Source organism: Erythrolamprus reginae, chromosome 2 (assembly GCF_031021105.1).
Source record: "Erythrolamprus reginae isolate rEryReg1 chromosome 2, rEryReg1.hap1, whole genome shotgun sequence".
Taxonomy (NCBI): Eukaryota; Metazoa; Chordata; class Lepidosauria; order Squamata; family Dipsadidae; genus Erythrolamprus; species Erythrolamprus reginae.
Window position 1 is genome coordinate 285,136,941 of NC_091951.1, and position 23,633 is coordinate 285,160,573.

General features: G+C 38.7%; 1 protein-coding gene across 5 annotated transcripts in view; it reads left to right on the forward strand.

Moving 5' to 3' along the window:
- Positions 1-15,284, forward strand: part of SPIN1 (spindlin 1) — an 81,001-nt gene extending 65,717 nt beyond the window's left edge. For all 5 annotated transcript variants that reach the window (XM_070742812.1, XM_070742811.1, XM_070742809.1 and 2 more), the window contains 4 exons: positions 968-1,016; positions 6,035-6,288; positions 8,302-8,535; positions 11,844-15,284. In XM_070742812.1, the coding sequence (XP_070598913.1) occupies positions 991-1,016; positions 6,035-6,288; positions 8,302-8,535; positions 11,844-12,043 (714 nt within the window). In that variant the 5' untranslated portion in view covers positions 968-990 and the 3' untranslated portion in view covers positions 12,044-15,284. The remainder of the gene's footprint in view (positions 1-967; positions 1,017-6,034; positions 6,289-8,301; positions 8,536-11,843) is intronic.
- The last annotated feature ends 8,349 nt before the right edge of the window (positions 15,285-23,633 follow it).

The window sequence follows — 23,633 nt, forward strand, 5'->3', positions numbered from 1 at the left end:
ACCTGGCTAAAGAATCTAAATTATTTGTAAACACAGATCATAACAGCAACAGATTATAACAACTCTGGAATAAAAGACAAAACTGATAGGGTTGCATTAAAAAATCTCATTTGGTATAATGACTAGGTTGGTATGCTACTATGCCAGCATTTAGCAAGCATATTCAGGTTATCTAAACCAGACAAACCAGTATTTGTCTAAAATGGACATTATCTTGCTCTTTTCAAATGAAAAAAAAATATTGACAGGATAAATGCTTCTTTGTGGTTGTCTTATTCTTTTAGCCAGATTTACATTATATTTGCAGACATATTGTATGGTAAAGATTTATGGGGTATTAACATTGCATAGGGTTTCTAGAACATGACTAATCATCATATACAAGACAGACTTGGGATATGTTTTAAAAATAATTTCCTATAATTTTAGGTTTTATCAGATATTATCAGATATTTTTATTGTGATCATGGTGGTAGCCCAAAATATTCATGATCTGCAGAAATTGATACTGTTTTACCATTGACAGTTAGCTCTTTTAACAGTATATGAACCAAAACAGCTGTGTAAGAAACCATAATATTTTCTTTAATTTGGAATATAAAATCCCAATAAGGATTTTAAACAAGGACCTAAACAAGCCTATTTATAAATTCTGGCATCATGAATATTGAAGCACCAAAGTTTATTTGACATTATTTCATCTGACAGTTCTACAGTTCATAAAAGAGAAGATAGAATTCATAATGTTGGGATATTCAGGCAAACCTAATTTTGAATTATGAATACCAAGGTATCTTTGCGGACAGAGATAAAAAGTTTAATTCACTGGGGCTGGTTATAAGGATAGATTAGATTTGAATTGATATGCTCTGTGTATAACCACAGCAAACTCTATGTGAAATAAGAATAAAGTTTAAACTCTCCATGCAACTTTGCCTCTTAGTTCTTGTTTTCTTATTTCTTGTAGGGCATGCAGGTGTCTCTGCCAGCATGATGAAGAAAAGAGCTTCCCACAAGTAAGTATTGTTGTCATTTTAATCTCATGCTTTCCCTTTTTCTGAGGGAGCTGCAATTGTAGGGTTTCATGAAGAGTAGCTGTTCCTTGTGTGATCTGCAAATCTGCTCCTCAAAAAATTAAAGTTAGCTGGCAGTTCCAATTGATGTCAGGGCAGGAATTGGTAATGCAGAGCAGGTCTCCATGTTCCCCTGATGAGTTGTCCCACCAAAGCTGCCCTCTAGGGGCAGTGCAGCAAAGGTGCACCCTCTAAGTTCACATAGACTTGTAGCTCTCCTGTCTGACCCCGGGCTCTTTTTCCCTCTCATCCCTGGTAAGGAGAAGAGCAGCCTAAGGATAGCTGCCACGAAACTGCAACAACTGAGGAACAACTAAGAATGGTGCTGGAGCTAAATAGATGAATAGTAAAAAAAATTCCGCTTAAAATCTAAGCCCAAGAAATAACTTAAAAGTATTGCTCAGAATTATTTATTTAAGCGGCAATTGAGCATTTTGAGGAAAATACCAGACTGGAAGGAAGAGACGTAAAGAGAAAAAAATAATAAAATTTTAAATATACAGGAAGTTGGATTCTCAAACTGGGAAGATGTGGTAATGGGAAGGCATTTTAAAATTCTGGAATAATTTACTCAAAAAATCTTATCCATACTTATGGAATATAAAGAACTGTGTACTCCTTGAAGGGCAACTTTAAGACTAAATAATTGGTTCTTGGACTACTGGACAAAAGTTGGGCTTTTAAAAACAAAATAAGATGCTTTATAAGGAATAAATTAGAGGAACCTTGAAGGTGATGGTGTTGCTTTTTCAAAACACAAAAGACATTGTGGAGAAAGGGTTTAAGGAAACTCTGGAAATAAGGGAAAATACTATATGTCAAGGTTCCAGGTATCATTCAAACTAAATCAGAGTCAAAGTATTCCTCAAAGTTCCAATTTATTTCCGGAGCCATCTTGACACCCACACTGGGAAACCTGAATTTGAGTTTCCCACTCAGTTGAAAGTTCACATCCCTTGTCCCCCACCCACAAACCTGTCATGTTTCCCACTCAGATTGTGCCAGTGTGGCAAGTCCTTCCTCCACTTCCACCAAGGTGCATGGGCATAGGATGACCTTGAACCATTTGAAAGAATACTTTGTGGCTGCATCTGTTCCCTTGTGAAAATCATCCCTCACAAGTTTTCATAAACATCAGGCCTTCTTTAGATAATATGGCAAGCCATTAATTTCTCACCAACTTCTGCACCAGTTTGACACTATATGTGTTGTGGCCTGCCAGCAGCCTGTGCAGCTGGTAACTGATTCCAACAGCGAAGAGGCTGATGTGATGCACCAGCAGCCTGTGCAGCTGGCATCTGAGTCAGACAGTGAGGAGGCTGGAGAGGACTTGGTGGCAGAGGCAGAGATTAAGGCAAAACCTCCTCAGAACCTACAGAAGCTCCCATCAGTGATGAGGAAAAAGAGGAGGAGCCTATTCTCAATGCATAGGCACACAGAGCTACCAAAAGGTAGGAATGGTTCCTCAGGAGGAGGTTTCCTTGGGAGTAAGTCTTGGGGCTGATTGGCCACACTCCTAACCTATTTAAGGGATAATGACAAAGCCAATTTGCAGGAAGAGGCAGAGATTCAGCCAGGGCCTCCAGAAGATACCATCAGTTGACAAGAAAGAAGAGGATGAGTCTATTCTCAATGCACAGGCACACAGGTGCTAAAAGGCAGTAATGGTTTCTCAGGAGGAGGACTTCTTGAGAGTAAGGCCTGGAGTTCATTGGCCACTCCCTAGCCTATTTAAGAGATGATGATGAGCCAATTTGAAGGAAACAACTATGTTTACACTCCTTCGTGTCTTGACTCCATAAACATTTGATCGGTTCTTGTTTTCTCTCTTGGCATTCTCCCTGCAAATTGTTTCTGGGCATTTTGCCAACCACCGTAAGATTATTGTTATCTACAAGATTCTGTATTCAGAATTGAATTATTTCATGGACAAGAGCTGGCTTTTAATGAAGTTGAATTAACAGACAGTTTTCAGAAAAGACTGCTTTAAACTGTATTTGTGTTTGACACAAGAAAGCTCAGTAGTAATCCTTAATTAGTTAACTAAAGTTTTTACAGACTTTGTGTTTGCTGCGTTCTTTGTGGTCCATAGCTGGGGCAGAACAATATGAGGAATGATGAGTAAGACCAAGATACCCATGAAAAGGAGGTGCCAATGGAAGAAATGGAGGAAAAGAATGAACTGAAACAACAGCAAATAAAAGAAGAAAACAAGGAGGAGATAATAATGAAAATAACAGTGATTGATTAATTAAATGGGGGGGGGTATTTTAAGGGAGTTGAAAAAAGAAATGGAGATACAGTATAGGAAGATACTTTTGAAAGGGAGTTAGGGGCCTCGGTAGAAATCCTGGAAACTAAGCAATGGAAGAGGGTAGAGATGGGAGAAATATTTAGATTGAATAGTCAAGTATATGCAGACAGAGAGGCAAATCAAAAATATCATAGAATTAAAGTACTGAAGCAGACAAGAGAAGCTGGATATGGGTTTTTTTTTCATTTTTGTTGTTCTGATTTGCTTTTCTCTTTTTCCCCCCTTTTTAGGAAGGTGACATGATTAGAAGTTAGGTAGGATAGAAAGGAAACATCTTTTAAAAAACGGTGACAATTAAGAGTTAGAATAAGATATAAATAAGAGAAAGGGGGAATATTAATGTAGACACTTTCAGATATAAAAAAAGCAATTACAAGAGAAAACATGAAATAATTAAATAATGATGGACTAACTTAATATAAATGTGTATTATGAGAAATGTATAAGTTGGTTGAATGCAATAATTATGATTTTACTAGTCTTATTTGTATTAGAATGTATGACACCCAGATGCCACACTGTTAACGCATTGATACAAATATGTAAAACAAAATAATAAAACTTAGGGGAAAACTAAGTTATCTAGACATTTTTAGACTTTATCCTTTATCTAACTTGGGCATTATTATTTTTTTATTAGACTTTATTGGTTTTAAAATAACATTTTTTAAACCAGTATCTTAAATATACTTTCAGTAACTTGATATTTTTCTAGGTATATTTCAGTAATTTGGGCATTATAAGAAAACTTGTCTCCTCTTGTATTCTCTTCTGAAATATATCAATTATATGATGTGCTTGTGCAAAAAAGTGCTGAGGAATGTAGAATATTTATTTTATTTATTTATTAGATTTGTATGCCGCCCCTCTCCATAGACATGTAGAAGATGGACAATGATAAAGTTATAGAGTTAAAAATATTTTTATCCCATCCCAACCTACTGCTATATAATAATTTAGCAAGAAATAAAAACTATTAAATGACCCACACTGAATTCGTATTATGCAACATTAGTTATGGTAAGAGTGATGGTTTTTCTATACCTCTAAAATTAAATCTCATATATTCAAGGAATTTTCAGCGTGGAAGGTTTTCCAAAGCCTTGCCTGTAATTTCTCATATACAGTGAACCCTCGATCATCGCGAGGGTTCCGTTCCAGGACCCCACGCGATGATCGATTTTTAGCGAAGTAGCGGTGCGGAAGTAAAAACACCATCTGCGCGTGCGCAGATGGTGTTTTTGCTTCCACTGCCGCCCGCCCTTCGCCCGCCCACCCCGTTGCTCGCGCCTGGGGTGCGCGCGCGCGCTTGGGGACTCCCTAGCTCCGCTTCCCAGCTGGGGAGCGGAGCTGGGATGTCCCCAAGCGCGCGCGCTTTCCCCAGCAACGCGCGCGCGGTGGGGACTCCCTAGATCCGCTTCCCAGCTGGGGAGCGGAGCTGGGATGTCCCCAAGCGCGCACGCTTTCCCCAGCAACGCGCGCGCGGTGGGGACTCCCTAGATCCGCTTCCCAGCTGGGGAGCGGAGCTGGGATGTCCCCAAGCGCGCGCGCTTTCCCCAGCAACGCGCGCGCGGTGGGGACTCCCTAGCTCCGCTTCCCAGCTGGGGAGCAGAGCTGGGATGTCCCCAAGCGCGCGCGCTTTCCCCAGCAACGCGCGCGCGGTGGGGACTCCCTAGATCCGCTTCCCAGCTGGGGAGCGGAGCTGGGATGTCCCCAAGCGCGCGCGCTTTCCCCAGCAACGCGCGCGCGGTGGGGAATCCCTAGCTCCGCTTCCCAGCTGGGGAGCGGAGCTGGGATGTCCCCAAGCGCGTGGGCACCGCCCCGCCCGCCCACGCTGTTGCTGGGGCCGCTTCCCAGCTGGGGAGCGGAGCTGGGGTGTCCCAGGGAAGCCTCTGGGGGAAGGGGGAAGACCCAGGGAAGCCTCTGCCCGGCGGGGAAACTCCACCATCTACGCATGCGTGGAAGGGCACGCATGCGCAGATGGTGGAGTTTACTTCAGGGTTGAAAACTCGCGAAATAGCCCTTTCGCGATACTTGAGGACGCGAAACTCAAGGGTTCACTGTATACAAATTTGTCTCAAGTATTTCCCAACCCTGGGAGGCTTCTTTAAGAGAATACAAACTACCTCTGAAGTTGCAGGGTAGAAATTGGGGGGGAAGGGGGGCACTTTATAATAAATACGAAATGTTGTGCTTTAGAGCCAAAGATCCTAGTAGAATCCATATTTTTGGAACCAGATAGGTAAAATAAATTTACGCTACTTACAAGATTAGAGTGCTATATTAAACTGGAAATTTTATGGAGTTTATCCAGAGTCCACCTCTGGAATAATTCTAGAATCACATGAAATAATTGTAGAAAGATGCAAGATTTCATCTCTCGAATGAGGATATATTTGGAAGGAGATATAGCTATAGTATCATTGAATGTATTGCAAATGTACTGTGGACTGAAAATTGTTTCCATGTGTGTGTATTAAATAAGTTCATTTCCTAATAGGAAAGAGTAGTTTATGAGATGCTTCCTATTTTTTATTAAATTAATTTGCTAGCAATCTTGCAGTTCAAAGTGACTCCGAGCAGCTTCTGCAACGTAATAGAATTTTTCAATGTATTTACATCTTAATGGCTTTATATACAAATACAGAAAGCATCGAAACAACGTGGGACCAAGTAAACCCATTTCTCAACCCAGAAGAAATATTGTAGGCTGCAGAATACAACATGGATGGAAAGAAGGGAGTGGGCCTGTGACACAGTGGAAAGGCACAGTCCTAGACCAGGTTCCAGTAAACCCCTCTCTCTTCCTTATTAAATATGATGGATTTGATTGTGTGTATGGACTAGAACTTCACAAAGATGAGAGGGTTTCAGCACTTGAAGTCCTTCCAGACCGAGTTGGTAAGTATTTTGATGGAGACGAGAAGCATTGGGTGTTAATTGTCAAATAATGCCACAGGCTATAGAAGTAAGTGAACAATGATTTTCTGCACTGGGAATATTGGATAGAAAAATTAAAAATAATCCCCAGATATCTTTATGAACAGCTGCCAGGCTGAACATAGTACCTGTCTAAAGTACAGATATAAGTATTTTTATATTCCACAAAGCAGCAAATTAAAATATAAAAAATAGTTTAGTACAACAGAAGAATCCTTTTTTGTCAATAAATTAGCTTCTAAGAAAATCACTTCCAAATAATATTGATATCAATGTTAATGGTTGTGGTGAAATTGAACAAGCTTCAGATAAGTCATTTGTTTGATTTATTAAATGTATAGCCTCTGTTCTTACTTAATCCAAGGGGACTAGAAATACATAAATTAAAGCAAAGAATATTTGTAATATACCAGTTAAGCCAATTTTGTATAGAGGTGAAGATATTGGCCTAAAACGAGATTATAGATTCTAGGTATCTCTTATGCATGGATGCTAGCTGGGTAACTTTTCAGTTTTAAAATCACTCCTTTTCAGCTCAGTTACAGAGCTGTTGTTGTGGAGAAAGTAGGGGGCAAGAATATTAGGTATATTTTTACCACCTTGAGTTAAATATATAAAGGCAGGATGATGCTATTGTTAAAATATTTGGGGGGGGGGGGTTACTTTTTATTACAGCCATGCAATTCTTTAAAAGTTTATATTGCCTTGACAAATATTCAGAGAAGACCCTCCATGTAAACTATTTCACAAACAGGTTGACCTGTCCCTAAGAGCAAAGGGAATCAACCATAAAATTACAGTTACTAATTTCCCTCCACCCTGTCTTAGTCTGAATTTATTCTCAGTGTTCTAGAATTATTTGCCATGAAGAATAATTGGAGTTTTGGTGGAGCAGTGGCTACAGCCATAAATTGCCAAACCAAAAGCTGGGAATTTGCAAATCCTATATATGGACATTGTATTATGGTTATACAGCTTCTAGTCCAGTGATGGCGAACCTATGCATGGGTGCCACAGGTGGCACGCGGAGCCATATCTGCTAGCACGCAAGCTGTTGCCCTAGCTCAGCTCCAATGTTCATGTGTGTGCCAGCCAGCTGATTTTTGGCTCATACAGAGGCTCTGGGAGGGCATTTTTGGCTACTAGAGAACCTCCAGGGGGATGGTGGAGGGCGTTTCTAACGTCCTTCAGCTCCAGGGAAGCCTTTGGAGCTTGGGGAGGGTGAAACATGAGCCTATTGGGCCCAGCAGAAGGCCTCCACAAGGCTTCCGGGGAGCGGGGGAACCTGTTTTTGCCCTACTCATGCATTGAATTTTGGCTGTGGTCACTTGTGTATCCGTGTTACCACACGTGCATGCTCTTTCGGCACCCGAGGGGGAAAAGGTTCACCATCACTGTTCTAGTCTGATGAGCTAGTCTGAAGCCTTTTATGATGAAAATGATTCTTTCAAGATTTCCAGATTTATCTTTACATATGATTACCTATATGTTTACATTCTTCAATGGAGCCATGATAGCAACCTTCCTTCCTTCAACCAGTGTTAATACTCATGGCAAGAACTGTGTATATAGTCAGTATCCCAGTAGTCTAGTACAAGGCAGAACAAGAGACTATGATTTATTGAAAACAACCTATCTTTGTTTATGGGAAACCACTGCCAGAAGATTTGATATATGCATAGAATAAGGTAACCAGACAGTAAGGTCCTGCTTTAGTTTAGTTTCTAATGAAATAACTAGAAGTGTTTTCTTCAGCTTTTAAGTGAGATTGCTGAATATCCTTCTTGCCTAAATCCCATACAGATAATTTTTAATTATGTTCATCTTTAATAAAAACTTGAGTAGAATCAAGTATTTATCTAGTTTTGAAGTCGGGCAATGCTCAACTGTGGAATTTATACTATTTTTCTGGCATCTTAAAGTAGAATGGGTATAGCTTATAATGTTAACTAAGCTTTGAACTGTCTCTTTCAGCTTCGTCTCGAATCAGTGATGCCCACCTGGCAGACATAATGATTGGCAAAGCAGTAGAGCATATGTTTGAGACAGAAGACGGCTCAAAAGATGAATGGAGGGGAATGGTCTTGGCTCAAGCACCTATAATGAAGACATGGTTTTATATCACCTATGAAAAGGATCCTGTCTTGTACATGTACCAGCTCTTAGATGACTATAAAGAAGGCGATCTCCGTATTATGCCTGATTCTAGTAAGTTGATCCATATATAAAAATAAATTTAAAATTCTCTGAGTGTGTAGAATTCAGGACTTTTGAGAATAAATTTTATCACCAATATAAAGAATAATTATTGTGAATTGAACTGAAAACCATACAAAGTGGAGAACAGAAAGGTTCTTCAACATAATTGGTGCATATTTGAATGTTCAGTCAAAATGAAACTAGATTTCCACAACAAATACTTAATTGGAAGGGAAAGTAAGAGAATTGACTGCTGCAGTTGGTAGTATTCACATCCATGGCATGTGACTACTTACCTAAATTATGTTTAATGTTCTTTAATTTCTATTTTTCTTTTCTTTTATGAAATATAACGTTCTGTTGTGTCCTGTATTTACATCCAGCTATAGGAAAACTCAGATCTCCTATTTGGGAAGATGAGGATTACCAAAAAAATCATATAAATGAATGTAGTTCTGAGGTTGGGGAAGATATGAGAGAGCCATTAAGGGGGAAAGAAAAGGGGGGAGGTCAGTAATAGGGGCTTACAGAAAAGTTTGCCTAGTCCAAGATAGAAGGAAGAGTAAGAAAGAAATTAATATAGACTTGTCTTGATTTTAATTGGTACCAGAATTGACAAATTGGTCAAGCTTTGAAGATTCTTTTATTTGAACTTAGTATAATAAAGAGTTTTCCTGAAAACCTTGTAATATTTGTTTTGTGACCTGCCCTATCTTAAAGGACTGACAAAAAGCAAGAATACTAGTGAGGCTATGAATATCTTAAAGGAGGTGGGCTTAAAGGGAGGCTGCTGAAAACAATGGGAAGGTATGGCAGCACTGTTACTGCAGTTAACACCATTGAGATAACCTTGGCTGATCTTCAAAAAGCAGTTGGACATAGTACTTTGCTGAGATACCAATAGAAATTTTAGGGTTATGAACAAGATTGGGAAGATAAGAAATACTTGTACAAGGTAATGACAAACCATTCCTGCAACACTTCCAAGAAATAATAAGCATGTGCCTATTAAATCACCAAATCTTGAGCTTAATTCATAAGAGATTTTGTTCAGAGAATAATACAGTGTTACCCAGGATGGAAGAGAAAAAGCAGGAAATATACATGCTTTTTTTTTTTTTTTTGCAAAACTGACTGCTTTGTGTAATGGGAGTGTAGGAGAGTGACTCTCCTGAAAGAGAAAGACTATAACATTGAAAGGAAATGGGGACCAGTAGTCACTTTTATGTTGTGTTCAGGTTCTGGAACAAGCCCCTGAAATATCGCATTTGCCTGCAGCAACAGTTCCTTAGATTACCACAGTTCTAAAAAAATTTAGCCATGTTTTTGTTGCAGACATGTTTATAGCAATTTTAATGTTTTTATAGTATATGCATAACAATTGCAAAATCAATGGTTTTCTTTACTCAGTGACTTCACCTTTTGTGATTTCTTAAAACAATGTTTATTATGCTTTTGAACTTTTCCATCAGGTGTGCTGGGCTTGACTCCCAGTGTACTTTCAAAGATACTGTAAGTCACTAGCATTTAAGGTTCTATGTTTGCCATCCGCTTCTGTGGCTAATTTCCAGTGGGATATTTCAGCTTCAAGAGCATGGTCAGAATTAATGCGTTCTCTTGCAACTGCATAGAAATTGCCTTCCTTTATTGCAAAGTTTCCTATGGCTAAAAAAAAGACTACTATTCAAAGACTTAATTGTTTATTGTGCAGTTTGAAGCTTAGAAAGAGAGTTATAGAAACATTAGGCATACTGCCGTAACTTTTAGGCCTATTAAGTTTGATTAGAGTATTTGTTAGGTTAAGAAATTACTGTTTGGGAGTTGGTGAATCTTTCACCATGTTCACATATATGCAGAATAGATTTCCTTACTATCCTAGTTTGGGATATTGGAGAATCATACTCACTGTTTTTAAGCAGAAGCATCTGCAAATGAGGTGTGTTTTTTTAAAGCACAGCCTATACTTAAAGCGTTAAGGAGAGATATAACAACAGTTAATTTTTAATGGATATTTTGTAACATACTTAGTATATGCATAATCTTGAACTGGTAGTTACAGTGATACCTCGTGTTACAAACGCCTCGTCATACAAACTTTTCGAGATACAAACCCGGGGTTTAAGATTTTTTTGCCTCTTCTTACAAACTATTTTCACCTTACAAACCCACCGCTGCCACTGGGATGCCCCGCCTCTGGACTTCCGTTGTCAGCGAAGCACTCGTTTTTGTGCTGCTGAGATTCCCATGATGCTCCCTTTGCTGGGAAACCCCACCTCTGGACTTCTGTTGCCAGCGAAGCGCTCATTTTTGCAATGCTGGGATTCCCCTGTAGCATCGCCAAAACACAGAAGTCTGGAGGTGGGGTTTCCTATGGAGGGGATCCTCAGGGGAATCCCAGAAGCGCTAAAACGGCTGGCAAAAGGGGTGAATTTTGGGCTTCCACACATTAATCGCTTTTCCATTGATTCCTATGGGGAAACATTGTTTCATCTTACAAACTTTTCACCTTAAGAACCTCATCCCAGAACCAATTAAGTTTGTAAGACAAGGTATCACTGTAATTTGTTTTGGTTTTCTTTTTTACTAAATAAGATTATTATTCCAAAAACATAATGTTATATTATTTTATTTTAAGAATTATTATTTGAAAATAGTATGTTCCTATGTATTCTATTATATGCCATACGTGTTTCTTGTATATTGTAATATCTCAATCTCAATAGATTGCTTTATCCATTAATATTCCATTTAGCTAAGCCATAACCTAACTGTGTTATTATTTATTATTTAGAGTATGATGAGAACATGACAGAAGTAAACAATATACTCCTTTAGAAAAAAAAATATTTTTTTGGCCTCCTGCCTATAATTAAAAGTGAATAAACTGATAGTAGCAAAATAGATAATTGTCATGAGTAAATGGACTTAAGAAGATACATTATGTTAAACGCTATTGTGTTTTAATCAGGGTGTCCAGCAAACCTGGAAAACAAGGGAAATTGGAATTATCAGGGAAATTGGCAGTTTGGGAAATATCAGGGAATTTGTGAAAAAAAACAGAATAAATCGGGGGGGGGGGGGGGAACCAAACTGTATTAAAATGTTTTAAAGTAAGGGAAAATCATGTAAATAAATGAGCATAATTGTGGCAACAACTTACTTCCTCACTTACTGATATTTCTCCACGGTTTAGCCTTTTGGTAAGACGTCATCTACGACCGCACCTTAACTACATCGCAAGTTACAGGGAAATATCAGGGAATTTCAAAATGCTTTCCCCCTGGACACCCTGCTTAATATAAACTTTGTCTTTTCAGACGATTCACCTCCAGCAGAGCGGGAACCTGGAGAGGTTGTGGACAGCCTAGTTGGAAAACAAGTGGAATATGCCAAAGAAGATGGCTCAAAAAGGACTGGCATGGTCATTCATCAAGTTGAAGCCAAACCCTCTGTCTATTTCATCAAGTTTGATGATGATTTCCATATTTATGTCTATGATTTGGTGAAGACATCCTAGACGCCACCATTCAAACTTTTGCCAAACTTGTGTAGACACAGAAGACTTAACTGCTTTCCAGTTTATTTGAAAGCTTAGATGTCCCTGCGAGCCCACAATCTCTGCCAGGAAACTGTACAATAGACTTTGATGTGAACATGACACATTTTATGTAGGGGAATTCCTCTTCTTAAAGGAAGTCTTTTTTGGGGGAGGGGGGTATCTGGATAAAGTTAGGACAAAAAAAACCAGCAGCTGCAAATTCAAGCTGTGTAAAAATCTAGCAATGTAATCATCTGATTTCTCCCTCACCCCCAATTATAACTTTCCCTTGGCTTTTCACTTAACTTTTCAACTGCCAATGCAAATGTAGCTTGATATTAAATTGCTTTCCTGTATGTAATATTAAGTTTTCTTGTATTAAACATATTACGTCCTTGTTTTGGGGGTTTGGGCAGAGATGATTAAAACTATTTTAAGCAGTGTTAAGGAGTGCCTAAACCAATTAATATCAGTGTCCTATGTTCCAGATACTATTACATGAGAATGTTGTACATTTTAATTACAGGATAATAGAATATGGTATACATATTATGCAGTTGATAAGAAAAATGCAGAACAAGTGTTTATCAAATGTAGGTAGGACCTGGATAAAATTAAAACAAGGATGCCTTCAGTTCTCAATATTGTTGTTGTAGGATTTTTTGTTAACTTTTTTTAGCAGAACCCAGGTGCTTGGTGACGTAGCAGCTTAGTCATTCATGTTAACATTAAAGGATACTACACAGCAACTATTGGGTGTCTATCGAATCTAGCAACTTAGATTCTTGTATGTGGACTAAAATCTGTTACATGTAATGACAAACCTCATAAGAGTCCTCATACATTAAAGGCTTGTCTTACTGAGAAAGAAAGTCATCTGTTGCCTTCTATTTTGATATACTGCATTCCTTCTTGTTTCCTTCTGCTAAAGAAGGCTTCTACCTTTTTTTCTCCTGGCCTTTCTTCTTTGGGTGAGTCCAGACAAGATGTGCAATTCCAACCTATTGTCGCCTTTTGTGCTGTACATTGTATTTGCTTGAGGAATGCTGTTTAATGTGAACTACATTAAAAGAACACTAGGGCTCTGCATGCTAATGGTGCACTATCTAACGGAAGCTAGGCAGTCTCCATGATTCAGCCATCTGCAGCCGAAGATGGATGTAAATAAGCCGCCCACAGCTTCAGAATTCATTCTTGGGTCATAATTTTTTTTCTTTCTTTTTTTTCTGTTTGCAAAGTGGTAGATTGGCGTTGTAGTTTTTTAAACCAATCAGTGGAAAATATAACAGCAACCAATTTGAGGTGGAGCATTGCAGTGACTGAAGGGACTGCTTTGCACAAGTAAATGAGAACCAAGCCTCTTTTCTTAACTACAAGGCTGAGGAGTTTTAGAAAGTATTGCTGATCAGCTTTTTGGGATTAGGTTTACCTCTGATGTGAGTATGCATATTAAACTCAATGCAATTTAAACTTTTTTAAAAAAAAAAATTTTTTTGCCTGAATTCATATTGTAGCCTTAAGGCTTGTGCCTCATTATGCTCTTTAATGGTAATACTCACCATATATAAACAGTATCTTAAAATTTCTTGACCATTGCTACTATTGCATTATGTCCAGTATTTCATCACAGGCAACCAAAGGCAAGCTGTTGTCTTTTCCATGAAGAGCTTTTCCAATGCAGTTTTTAAGCCCTGAGTACCTGAGTCATGATGTTCCTGTGTTCTTGAACAAAGTGAACAGATTTGCGACCCAGTGTTTTTCATCCAGCAGATCTGTATGTTTTCTATTGACTCTTTAGAGTCCTGCATGTATATCTCAAAGCTGAGCCTGGCTCCATGAGCCCAAGTTGATATTGTGGCACAAGAATGAGTGTGTATTAAATATACACAAGAGAAACATGTAAATGTAGTACTTTGAATTGTGGGCTACATAAACTATAAATCCAGAGTATATCTCAAGATACTTGCTAAGGATTAAATGGAATGAAAAGATCATGTTCAAAGAGCTTGTGATGAGGTGATTTCTGCAAGCCTCTTAATAATACACCACATTCTGCCAGTTTAGAGTAATCTATATTCTGTATAAATTTTATGGGTTTTTAAGTGTCCACATTGTCTGCTTTTTTGATAGCTTAGACCATGTTTTTTCTGTTTTTGAGCTAGATACTTAATTTTATACCCTGCCCATCTGTTTTGGGCTTCATTTTAGGCTCATATTTCAGATCTGCATGCAGTGCTTGTCACCCTGGTAACTAATGTTGGTCCCTTGCTCCAGGGATTCAGCATTGGTTCCCAAGTTATTACAAGCTTGTGGTGGCACAAGCTATGGATCTGTGTATAAAAGTTACTGGCCTTTCTCCATTTACCTGCTGTAGTATTGTATATTGTGTGTTTTATGTGATGTCAGGCTACTCTGTAAAATTTTAAGACAAAATTTAAATGCAGACCATCCCTTTTTTGCATGCTTAGAAGGTAGAATGTTCAATGTAAGAAAGTTAAAGTTGCATGTTTAAAAAATGTTTAGGTTTTTAGGATTTTTTATTTTGTTTTTGGTTTTTTTGTGAATTTGATTATTGTGCTGTTTTAATGGTGGTAGTAGGATTAAATGCACTGGTGAGGCAAGCATAGTGCCAACAGGAGGTAACTTTCCAGTTGTATGTGTCATGCAGCATTTGAAGGGACCATGTACTTTGTTCAAAAAGAAATAAAAATCAGTTCAAATTAGTACTAGGCTTTTTTTGTGCCAAATCCTAAATTGTGATGAAGTGGAATCATATTGAAACCCAGGCAATTGTGCAAAAAGCTGTTTTTGCTGGATAATTTTTAACTTCCTTAAATTGGTAAGTTTTAAAAATTAAGACTTCTCCATGGATATATTAATTGCAACCATTTCAAAGAACCAAATAATAATAATAAAAATGTGTGGTTCCTTGGAAATGCTGTGCTTTTTATATTTTTCATCATTAGTGCAATTTGGATGGTTCTTGCTATGTGTATAGTTCAAAGGTCTTCGTGTTCACATTTTAAAATTAGGTAAATGACTTCATCTCTAGAGCTTGGTTTCATATTTTTTTTAATGATGTAGACAGTTCCCTGTTCTCTGCATTTAGAAGTATAAACACTTTAAAACTTTAAATCTGTTACTTAATTCTGTAAGTAATTTTTATAATTATGATGTAACTCTATCCTTAAAACATTTAAAATAAACCCTTTATGTGCAACTTACGACTGTAAATCTTGTTCTCATAAGACAAATGTGATGTGTTCAAATTGAAGAGAAATTTCTTCCATTTTATAATTAAAATGAAATTTTTAAAAAATATTCCATTTTGTAATTAAACTATTTTAACAATGAAAAATTATTATACTAATAAATGCTGATAATATTAGGCAACGCTTTAAAAAAAATCATACAAAACACCAAACAGTTACGAGCAATACATCAGTAGTTGAGCTGCATTATTTAAATTGTTGAAACCAAACAGCTGAAAAGATAAATGTTTCATTACCTTGTCCCCGCATTATAGTTAAACAAAATAAAGTTGTATGCAAACAGTCAGGCATCCTTAGTAAAATTGTATGTTCAAATGAGTCCTCAAGTGGACAGAATATGATACATCTGAATGAGCAAAGTTTAAACAAAAATTTGCAGATGAAAAAAAAGTGACTATGGCAATTGGAAACCATTTGAATCACAACTCTTTTGTAACATTTTTGGCAGAAATAAAGGCTCCTAAATGTTTCCTGCAATGAGACCATCTTGCTATTCTTTGGATTTTTCCCCTCATTCTTCCTTGCAGAAATTCTTCTAATATCAAATTATTCTTGGGACTGCTTACATGTACAATAATAATCAAGTTTGGGGACTGTGAAGACTATTCCAAACCCTTTCTCTTTTTACCTGTAAGTACTTCATGGTTGATTTGATGATATTTATTCATTTATAGCTATTGCTAAAAACATTGCACCCCAGACAGCTTACAGAACATACAGAATAAAAATGCAATAGGAAATAAAAACAAGAATTAAAGCGGGCTCCAAATAAATGCTGATTTAAATTAATAGCACAGATATTCCAAGATTATTGTTTAGTTGAAACATCCAATCTAAACCTTCCAGTTGGTCTTTTGCAGTGATCTGGATTTCTGTTTTGCATATATGGCCAGTTTGCAGACATTTTTCTTGGGCTTCAAACTATTATCCAGCATGTTCTACAAGCATTCTCTGTAGTAGCTCCCATTTAATAGAACATTTTCCCTGGAGGTAATGCAGCTCCAACCAATCTTTCATTAAGCAAGCAAGTAAAATGGATACATGCCTTTAAACCTAATTTATTACAGGCATCCACTACAGCTATTTTGATTTATTTTGTGTTATCTTTTAAAAAAATACATTATGTTATATGCGCACCAGCCAGAATCTAGTGTGGTTGGGGGCATTTAAAAAATATTCCCAGGTGAATTTGAACATAAGTTTTAAGTTTTTACCATATACATTTTTTCTTTATGTGGGGATTTACTGAAATATGCTATTTTATTAGAGTGCCAAAAGTTTTTGCATACAACTATTTGATGTAGGAAGCATTTTTGAAATGTATGCCTGTATTGAATCCATAATTGGAGTGCAAATGTGAGAACTGGATGAATGATGATTGAATGCATTTTTAAGAGTGGCTTTTCTTTAAGGCCCAAGCCAAGGGATAAGTCAGTGAAATCCTTTTAAGTCCAACCCTTTTATTTGCTTACAGCTGATGGCCAGAATCTTGCCAACCTAAAGCTATACTTTTCTAAGCTACTAGATATATCCTGGGAGATTCTAGGATGCAGTTATCCTGAACCTCTTGTTCCCTCTCACCTTCCATTTCGAGACTGCAGTCTTGATCCAGATGATCTCTTCTTTCTGGGAAAAACTCTTGGGTTGGCAATATTCACCCCACTCTGCTGTTGCAAGTGCACATTCCATCACATCTTCGAAGAGATTAAGACTGACTAATTACCGTATCTTATGTTGCTAATAGTACACATTGAAAGGGAGAATAGAATAATTATGAAATGAATGTTTGAAAATTCAGTTGATTGGAATAGAATGAAAATGAAACATTTCAATGATCAGCAAGCACACACAACTTAGGACTGGAGAGCAGAAGACACATTGATGGTACAAAGTAGATTCAACCAGAATTTCAGGGATCTTAAACTATGTTCACCCTACTTTGGGACTATATTTTTCAAATATTTCTGACTTCAAAATAGCTTTAAACCAGGGATCTCCAAAGCTGGCAACTTTAAGACTTGTGGACTTCAACTACTTTTTTTTAAAAAGGTGAAACTGGAGCTTCACTGTTAACTTGTGTTACAGAGAATTCCAAAATTAATCGTTAATACATAGATACACACACACACACACATAAAGTGGTACCTCTACCTAAGAATGCCTCTACTTATGAACTTTTCTAGATAAGAACTGGGTGTTTAAGATTTTTTTGCCCCTTCTCAAGAACAATTTTCCACTTACAAACCTGAGCCTCTGGAACTGTAACTGGAAAAGACAGGGAGAAGCCTCCGTGGGGCCTCTCTAGGAATCTCCTGGGTGGAAACGGCTGGAAAGGTTTTGGGAGAAGCCTCTGTGGGGCCTCTCTAGGAATCTCCTGGGAGGAAACAGGGCCTCCACCCTCCCCGTGGTTTTCCCAATCGCACACATTATTTGCTTTTACATTGATTCCTATGAGAAAAATTTCCTCTTCTTACAAACTTTCTACTTAAGAACCTGGTCACGGAACGAATTAAATTCGTAAGTAGAGATACCACTAAGTGTGTGTGTGTGTGCATATACATATACATACATACATACATACATACATACATACATACATACATACATACATATATGTATCACGTTTTTGCTGAATTTTTAAAATTAGGATTGCGCTATTTCGGCCTTGTTCTGGCCTCATCAGCTAGCCATACCCTTACTGGGATCCAACAGAAAAATCTATCTATCTATCTATCTATCCGTAGATTTTCACGGGTACAGGTATGAAGGTCTTGGCATATTCGGGTTTCTTCCCGTGTAAATTTCAGAGATTTCTGGTGACGTTTCGACGAAGTCCCACTCGTCATCTTCAGGCTGGTGCTTCTGTTCGTGTTCGCCCTAGAACAAGGACAGAAGCACCAGCCTAAAGATGACGAGTGGGACCTCGTCGAAACGTCGCCAGAAATCTCTAAATCCTACACGGGAAGAAACCTGAATATGCCAAGACCTTCATATATATATATGTTGTTTTTCAGTAATTACATTTTTATGCCACTTTATTCAAAATATTAATATCTAGCCTTTTATCAGTGCTACTCAAAATTTCTTATGAAACAAAAATGCAATCTCTCTTTAGGAACCAGTAAAATTATGAAGTTAATTTTTTCCCTAAAACAACACGTAGTAGCCAGTCAGCAAAACAGATTAAACACATGAGTAAATAAAGTCTGCCAAATAAATGTTTGTCTTACGTGTATAGAATAAAGTGTAAAATGAGAAATTAAGGAAACAACCTAAAGATAGCTATGGGAACCTAAAAGCTTTTTACTCTCTCCAAATCAAGTATGATTCTGATGGAGCTCTGATGTTTCTGTATGCAGTATTATTAAATCTTCTTTTTCAAAAGTTAAGAACTGGGAAGGAAGCTTAAAGCACTATGAAGTTTTTTAAACAGACAGATTTACTGCAAGAAGACAATAATAAATGCCCTCATACTTGGAAGAATGATATAACAGCAAAAATCTGATAGTATGTGATAGGTTGGAGATGTATCCTGTTTATGATTGTATTGTAAAATAGAGTTGTAGTAGAGAGGACTTCATCAGGGGCTTGGTAAAAAGACCATTCCACTCTTAGCTACCCTGTTTCCCCAAAATAAGACATCCCCTGATAGTAAGCCCCATCCTGCTTTTGAGTGCATGGCAATAAAGCCAAATGCTTATTTCAGGGTTCAAAAAAAAATAAGACAGGGTCTTATTTTCAGGGTATTTGTTAGCAGGATAATAAGACATTAAATCTATATAATTATCAAGAATCAAGCTTAATTCAATATGCTTGCTTCCATATTTGGCAATTCGTGGTCTGAAAAAAAGGGGGGAAATGGGTTTGTTGCAAAGTAACTAAGTCCCCCTCATATAGTATTTCCCCAAGGTTTGCCTGCTTTGGAAGAGAGAAATGTGATTATCAACAAATTTCCCTGACATAATGGGCACAAAACTGAGGAAAGACATGCCATGAACAGATCTGGTGTTATTTTAAAGATGTTTTAAGTTTTAAATGTTTTGAGGAACAACATTTGTGTGTGACACAGAAACTCCTCCTCACAATGAATAAAGTACCTCTATATCAGCCATTTCCCTTTAAAACTCTAATAGAATGAAAAACACTGGACCAGCAATATTCTAAACCAAATATTCCAGTTGGCTGAGGAATTCTGGGACTTGAAGTCCACACATGGTAAAGTTGCCAAGGTTGAAAAACAATGTTCTAAACTGCCTCTCAGAGAGTTTGACTTTTAAAGAAGAAAGAAAGGTTTGAAATGAGTGACAGTTGTTCTATTTAGTGAAAGGGAGAAGAACATGGATGTTATATTTCTCTGGAACTACACTAAATGGCAGGTGGTGGAACTGATTGGGTTCAGATGAGGGGAAGATTATGAGGGGGCTTTAAATCAAAAGCTGTCTGACAATGGGAAATGTTGATTACTTTGGATAGAAATCAGAGAGAAAATCACAAATTTCATTTCCTGTGTGGGAAGCGGAGGTAAACTCTAGATTTATTTATTTATTTGTTTATTTGTTTATTAGATTTGTATGCCGCCCCTCTCCGTAGACTCGGGGCGGCTCACAGCACAATAAAAACAGTTCCTGACAAATCTAATAATTTACAATTTAAAATTTAAAATAGTTAAAAAAACCCATTTTTAAGTAGACATACCTACAAACCTACCATACATAAATTATATAGGCCCGGGGGAGATATCTCAGTTCCCCCATGCCTGACGACAAAGGTGGGTTTTAAGGAGTTTGCGAAAGGCAAGGAGAGTAGGGGCAGTTCTAATCTCTGGGGGGAGCTGGTTCCAGAGAGTCGGGGCCACCACAGAGAAGGCTCTTCCCCTGGGGCCCGCCAACCGACATTGTTTAGTTGACTGGACCCGGAGAAGGCCCACTGTGGGACCTAATTGGTCGCTGGGATTCGTCCAGCAGAAGGCGGTCTTGGAGATATTCTGGTCCGATGCCATGAAGGGCTTTATAGGTTATAACCAACACTTTGAATTGTGACTGGAAATTGATCGGCAACCAATGCAGACTGCGGAGTGTTGGTGTAACATGGGCATACCTGGGGAAGCCCATGACTGCTCTCGCAGCTGCATTCTGCACGATCTGAAATTTCCGAACACTTTTCAAAGGTAGCCCCATGTAGAGAGCGTTACAGTAGTCGAACCTCGAGGTGATGAGGGCATGAGTGACCGTGAGCAGTGAGTCCCGGTCCAAATCTGGAATTATGAATAATTATACTGTCATTAGGTCAGGCAAGAAACGCCATTTTAAATAAATATTTCAATAGTATAAACTAGTATCACAAAAGTGTATTATGTGGAAAGGGTAGAGCTTGCACAGGCAAAAAGCCCAGGCTTGTCTGGGACTTGCTTAGAAGCCTAGGCTAGAACCAGTTTCTATTAGCAAAAATGCAACAAAGCTGTGATAATGTTCCCAGTTTCCTTCTACAAAACTTTCCCAAATGTTACAGACAGTAAGATTCAAAATTTCATAAAGAAACAATTATAAATGGCTAAAACATTACAGTTGGGATTTCTTCCAGCAAGTTAAGTTTTGCAGATATGGAACTTTTAAATAAAATAAAATAAAGTATTCTTGGTTGTTTAACAACAGGTAAATCTAGATTGAGGCTATAGATTTATCTCATAAGTTTTTGAATTCAAGTGAGAATTTTAAGTAAAAACATGTTAATATTTTAGTGGACCTGAGTCTCTAGTTGCTCCTATTCAGTTCCTATTCCTATTTGTTCTTAGCCAGTAATAATATAATTGTTCAAGCAACACTTCTTTAGTAGGTAACGTCTCTGTACAACTAGCAACTTTCAGTCTGACAGTTATCCCTTTTATAGGGAGCTGTCAGATGCCTCAACCAATATCATTCAAACATTCTCCTGCTCAAATGCTGGACCTGGGTGAAACCATGTATTCAGTTTAATACATAACACCCCTCCCCTCCTCGATGAAGCAATTCATGCGGCATATGTAATCACACGGGTAGGCGAGGCATTTGGGAAGCCTCCCTGATCTGCACAGCTCAGTCATTTGCAAGGGAGCAGCCTGAGTGGACAGGTCTGAGCTTAGAGGCTCCTGGAAGCTTTCAGGCATGGCCTCTTTGGATTTTGGAACTGGTTCATCATGCGATTGCCGCTGGACTCCTGGTGCCTTAAGTAGGTCTTCTGACACCATCAGGCTTCAGTTAGCTATGGAAGGAGTATAATTATTTTCAGTTTGTGGATTTTGAAACTCTCTCCTTGCACACCTTCTAATTTGGTTGATGTGCCTTTTACATTGTTGGCCATCACTAAGCCTGATTAAGTAGGACATTGGGCCTAAGATTTCTCAACCTCTCCAGGTAGCCATAGGGACTTCTCGGCATTTTTTTTTTTTTGAATGCTCAGTTTATTGTGAAGGACCTGATGGTTTGGTCTGACTTGCTGTTTTCTTTCGGTGTGCAGTTTGGGTGCAGGTGGTCCAAGACTGAATGGAGCCTGCAACCCATGAATAATAATTTGGCCGGGCTGCGGCCAGTAGTTGCACAAGGGGTAATGTTTTGGGACAGTATAAATTTGTCCACCCTGGGCTGCCAATTCCCTTCCTAAAGTCTCCTTGGCTGATCTTACAAAATGTTCTACAAGGGCATTCATTGAAGGATAGAACGGCTCAGACAAAGCATGTGTCTACTCACTGACTACTCACTACCCCTCCCATCCCCCCTTGTGTTGTGTCAGGCTGAACTCTCTAACTCCACATGAAGACTTTGGCCTGACAGCATGGCAGATCCCTAGGTCTGCTGAGAACCCCGCAAACTGTGTAGTGGTGAACTGTGGCCCATTATTGGACACCAGGACATTGTGTAGTCCTTGGGTGGCAAAAAGGTACCACAGGACTTTGATTATGGCCTTGACAGAGGTTGAGCCCATTAAAACTACCTCAACCCACTCCATCCAAAAATTGTTTAACGGCCCTAAAGGCTTCGGCTTTCCTAGACCCCCAAACCCATGGGGTATTCTTTGCCAGGAATCTATGCCACAGATTGGCAATCGGTAGCCTTGTTCCACAGGAAGGGACTATAAAAATTGAGGAGCCCAAGGGAGGCTTGGAGCTTGCTTTGATTCCTTGGGGTGGCTACTTCGTGAATGGCTCTGAGCTTGCTTTCAGTGGGGTGTATGCCATTGCCATCTATTTGATAGCCCACAAATGTGACTTCAGGCCCCCCTCAGCAAACATTTACTACACTTGGCTTTAAGCCCAACAATGCACAGTTTTGATAGGACCATTCTGACCAGCAGAACTGGTCTGGGCCACAGCTGAGATCAAGACATCATCAAAATATGACATGACTCTAGGAATGTTCTGCAATGGGTGCTCCATCACACTCTGGAACAACCCCAGGGCCATGCTAACACCAAGCTGCAACCTGTGACACCTGAATGTCTCCCTATGAGTCACAACGATGTATTCCTCAGCAGTAGCGCCATCTGCTGGCAGCTGCTGGTACGCCTGTGCCAAGTCAAGTTTAGTAAAAAAAAAATGGCCAGGTACTAGGAAATGCAGAAGATGGTACACAATTGGCACTAGATGGACCTCTGTTGCAATGTTTTATTCAACGTGCTTTTGTAATTCATGCATATTATAACGGTGCTATCCCCTTTAATGGGTGTTACTTTTGTGGTCTCGCTTTTAGTATGGTCGACTGGTTCAAGAATGCCCTGCCAGATCAGTTTGTCAAGCTGATTACCATGAGGCATGGAGCACTGTCAATGGACATGGTGACGATCATCTCGTTCTTCCATGGTAGACTCGCTCACACAATGGAGTCTGGTTGATGTCTGGCTGCCCCTGCACTGCAGCTTTTTGGCGCAGTTTCCAATCTTCCCACAAAAAAGGTTTTGACAGGTTGTTTTGTGTGGCGTCAGCTGCATGCATACGGTTGGTGGGCAAAATGGCATGGCAAACCCTTGCCAAATTATTATTATTATTATTATTATTATTATTATTATTATTATTATTATTTATTGGATTTGTATGTTGCCCCTCTCCGGAGACTCGGGGTGGCTAACAGCAGTAACAAGACAGTGTACAGTAATGTCCTCACTGATTGTACCACCTGCAAATGGTGTCACGGAAATATCATGATGCCCTCAGGTGCTGACCCCCACAGCTCTCTTGTCCTCTGTTTCAAATCAAAGCCTCCTATCTGTGTGGCAGACTTCCTTGTCGCTGCTTGCCGAGTCTCATAGATGCCTTTGTGCACCAGGGC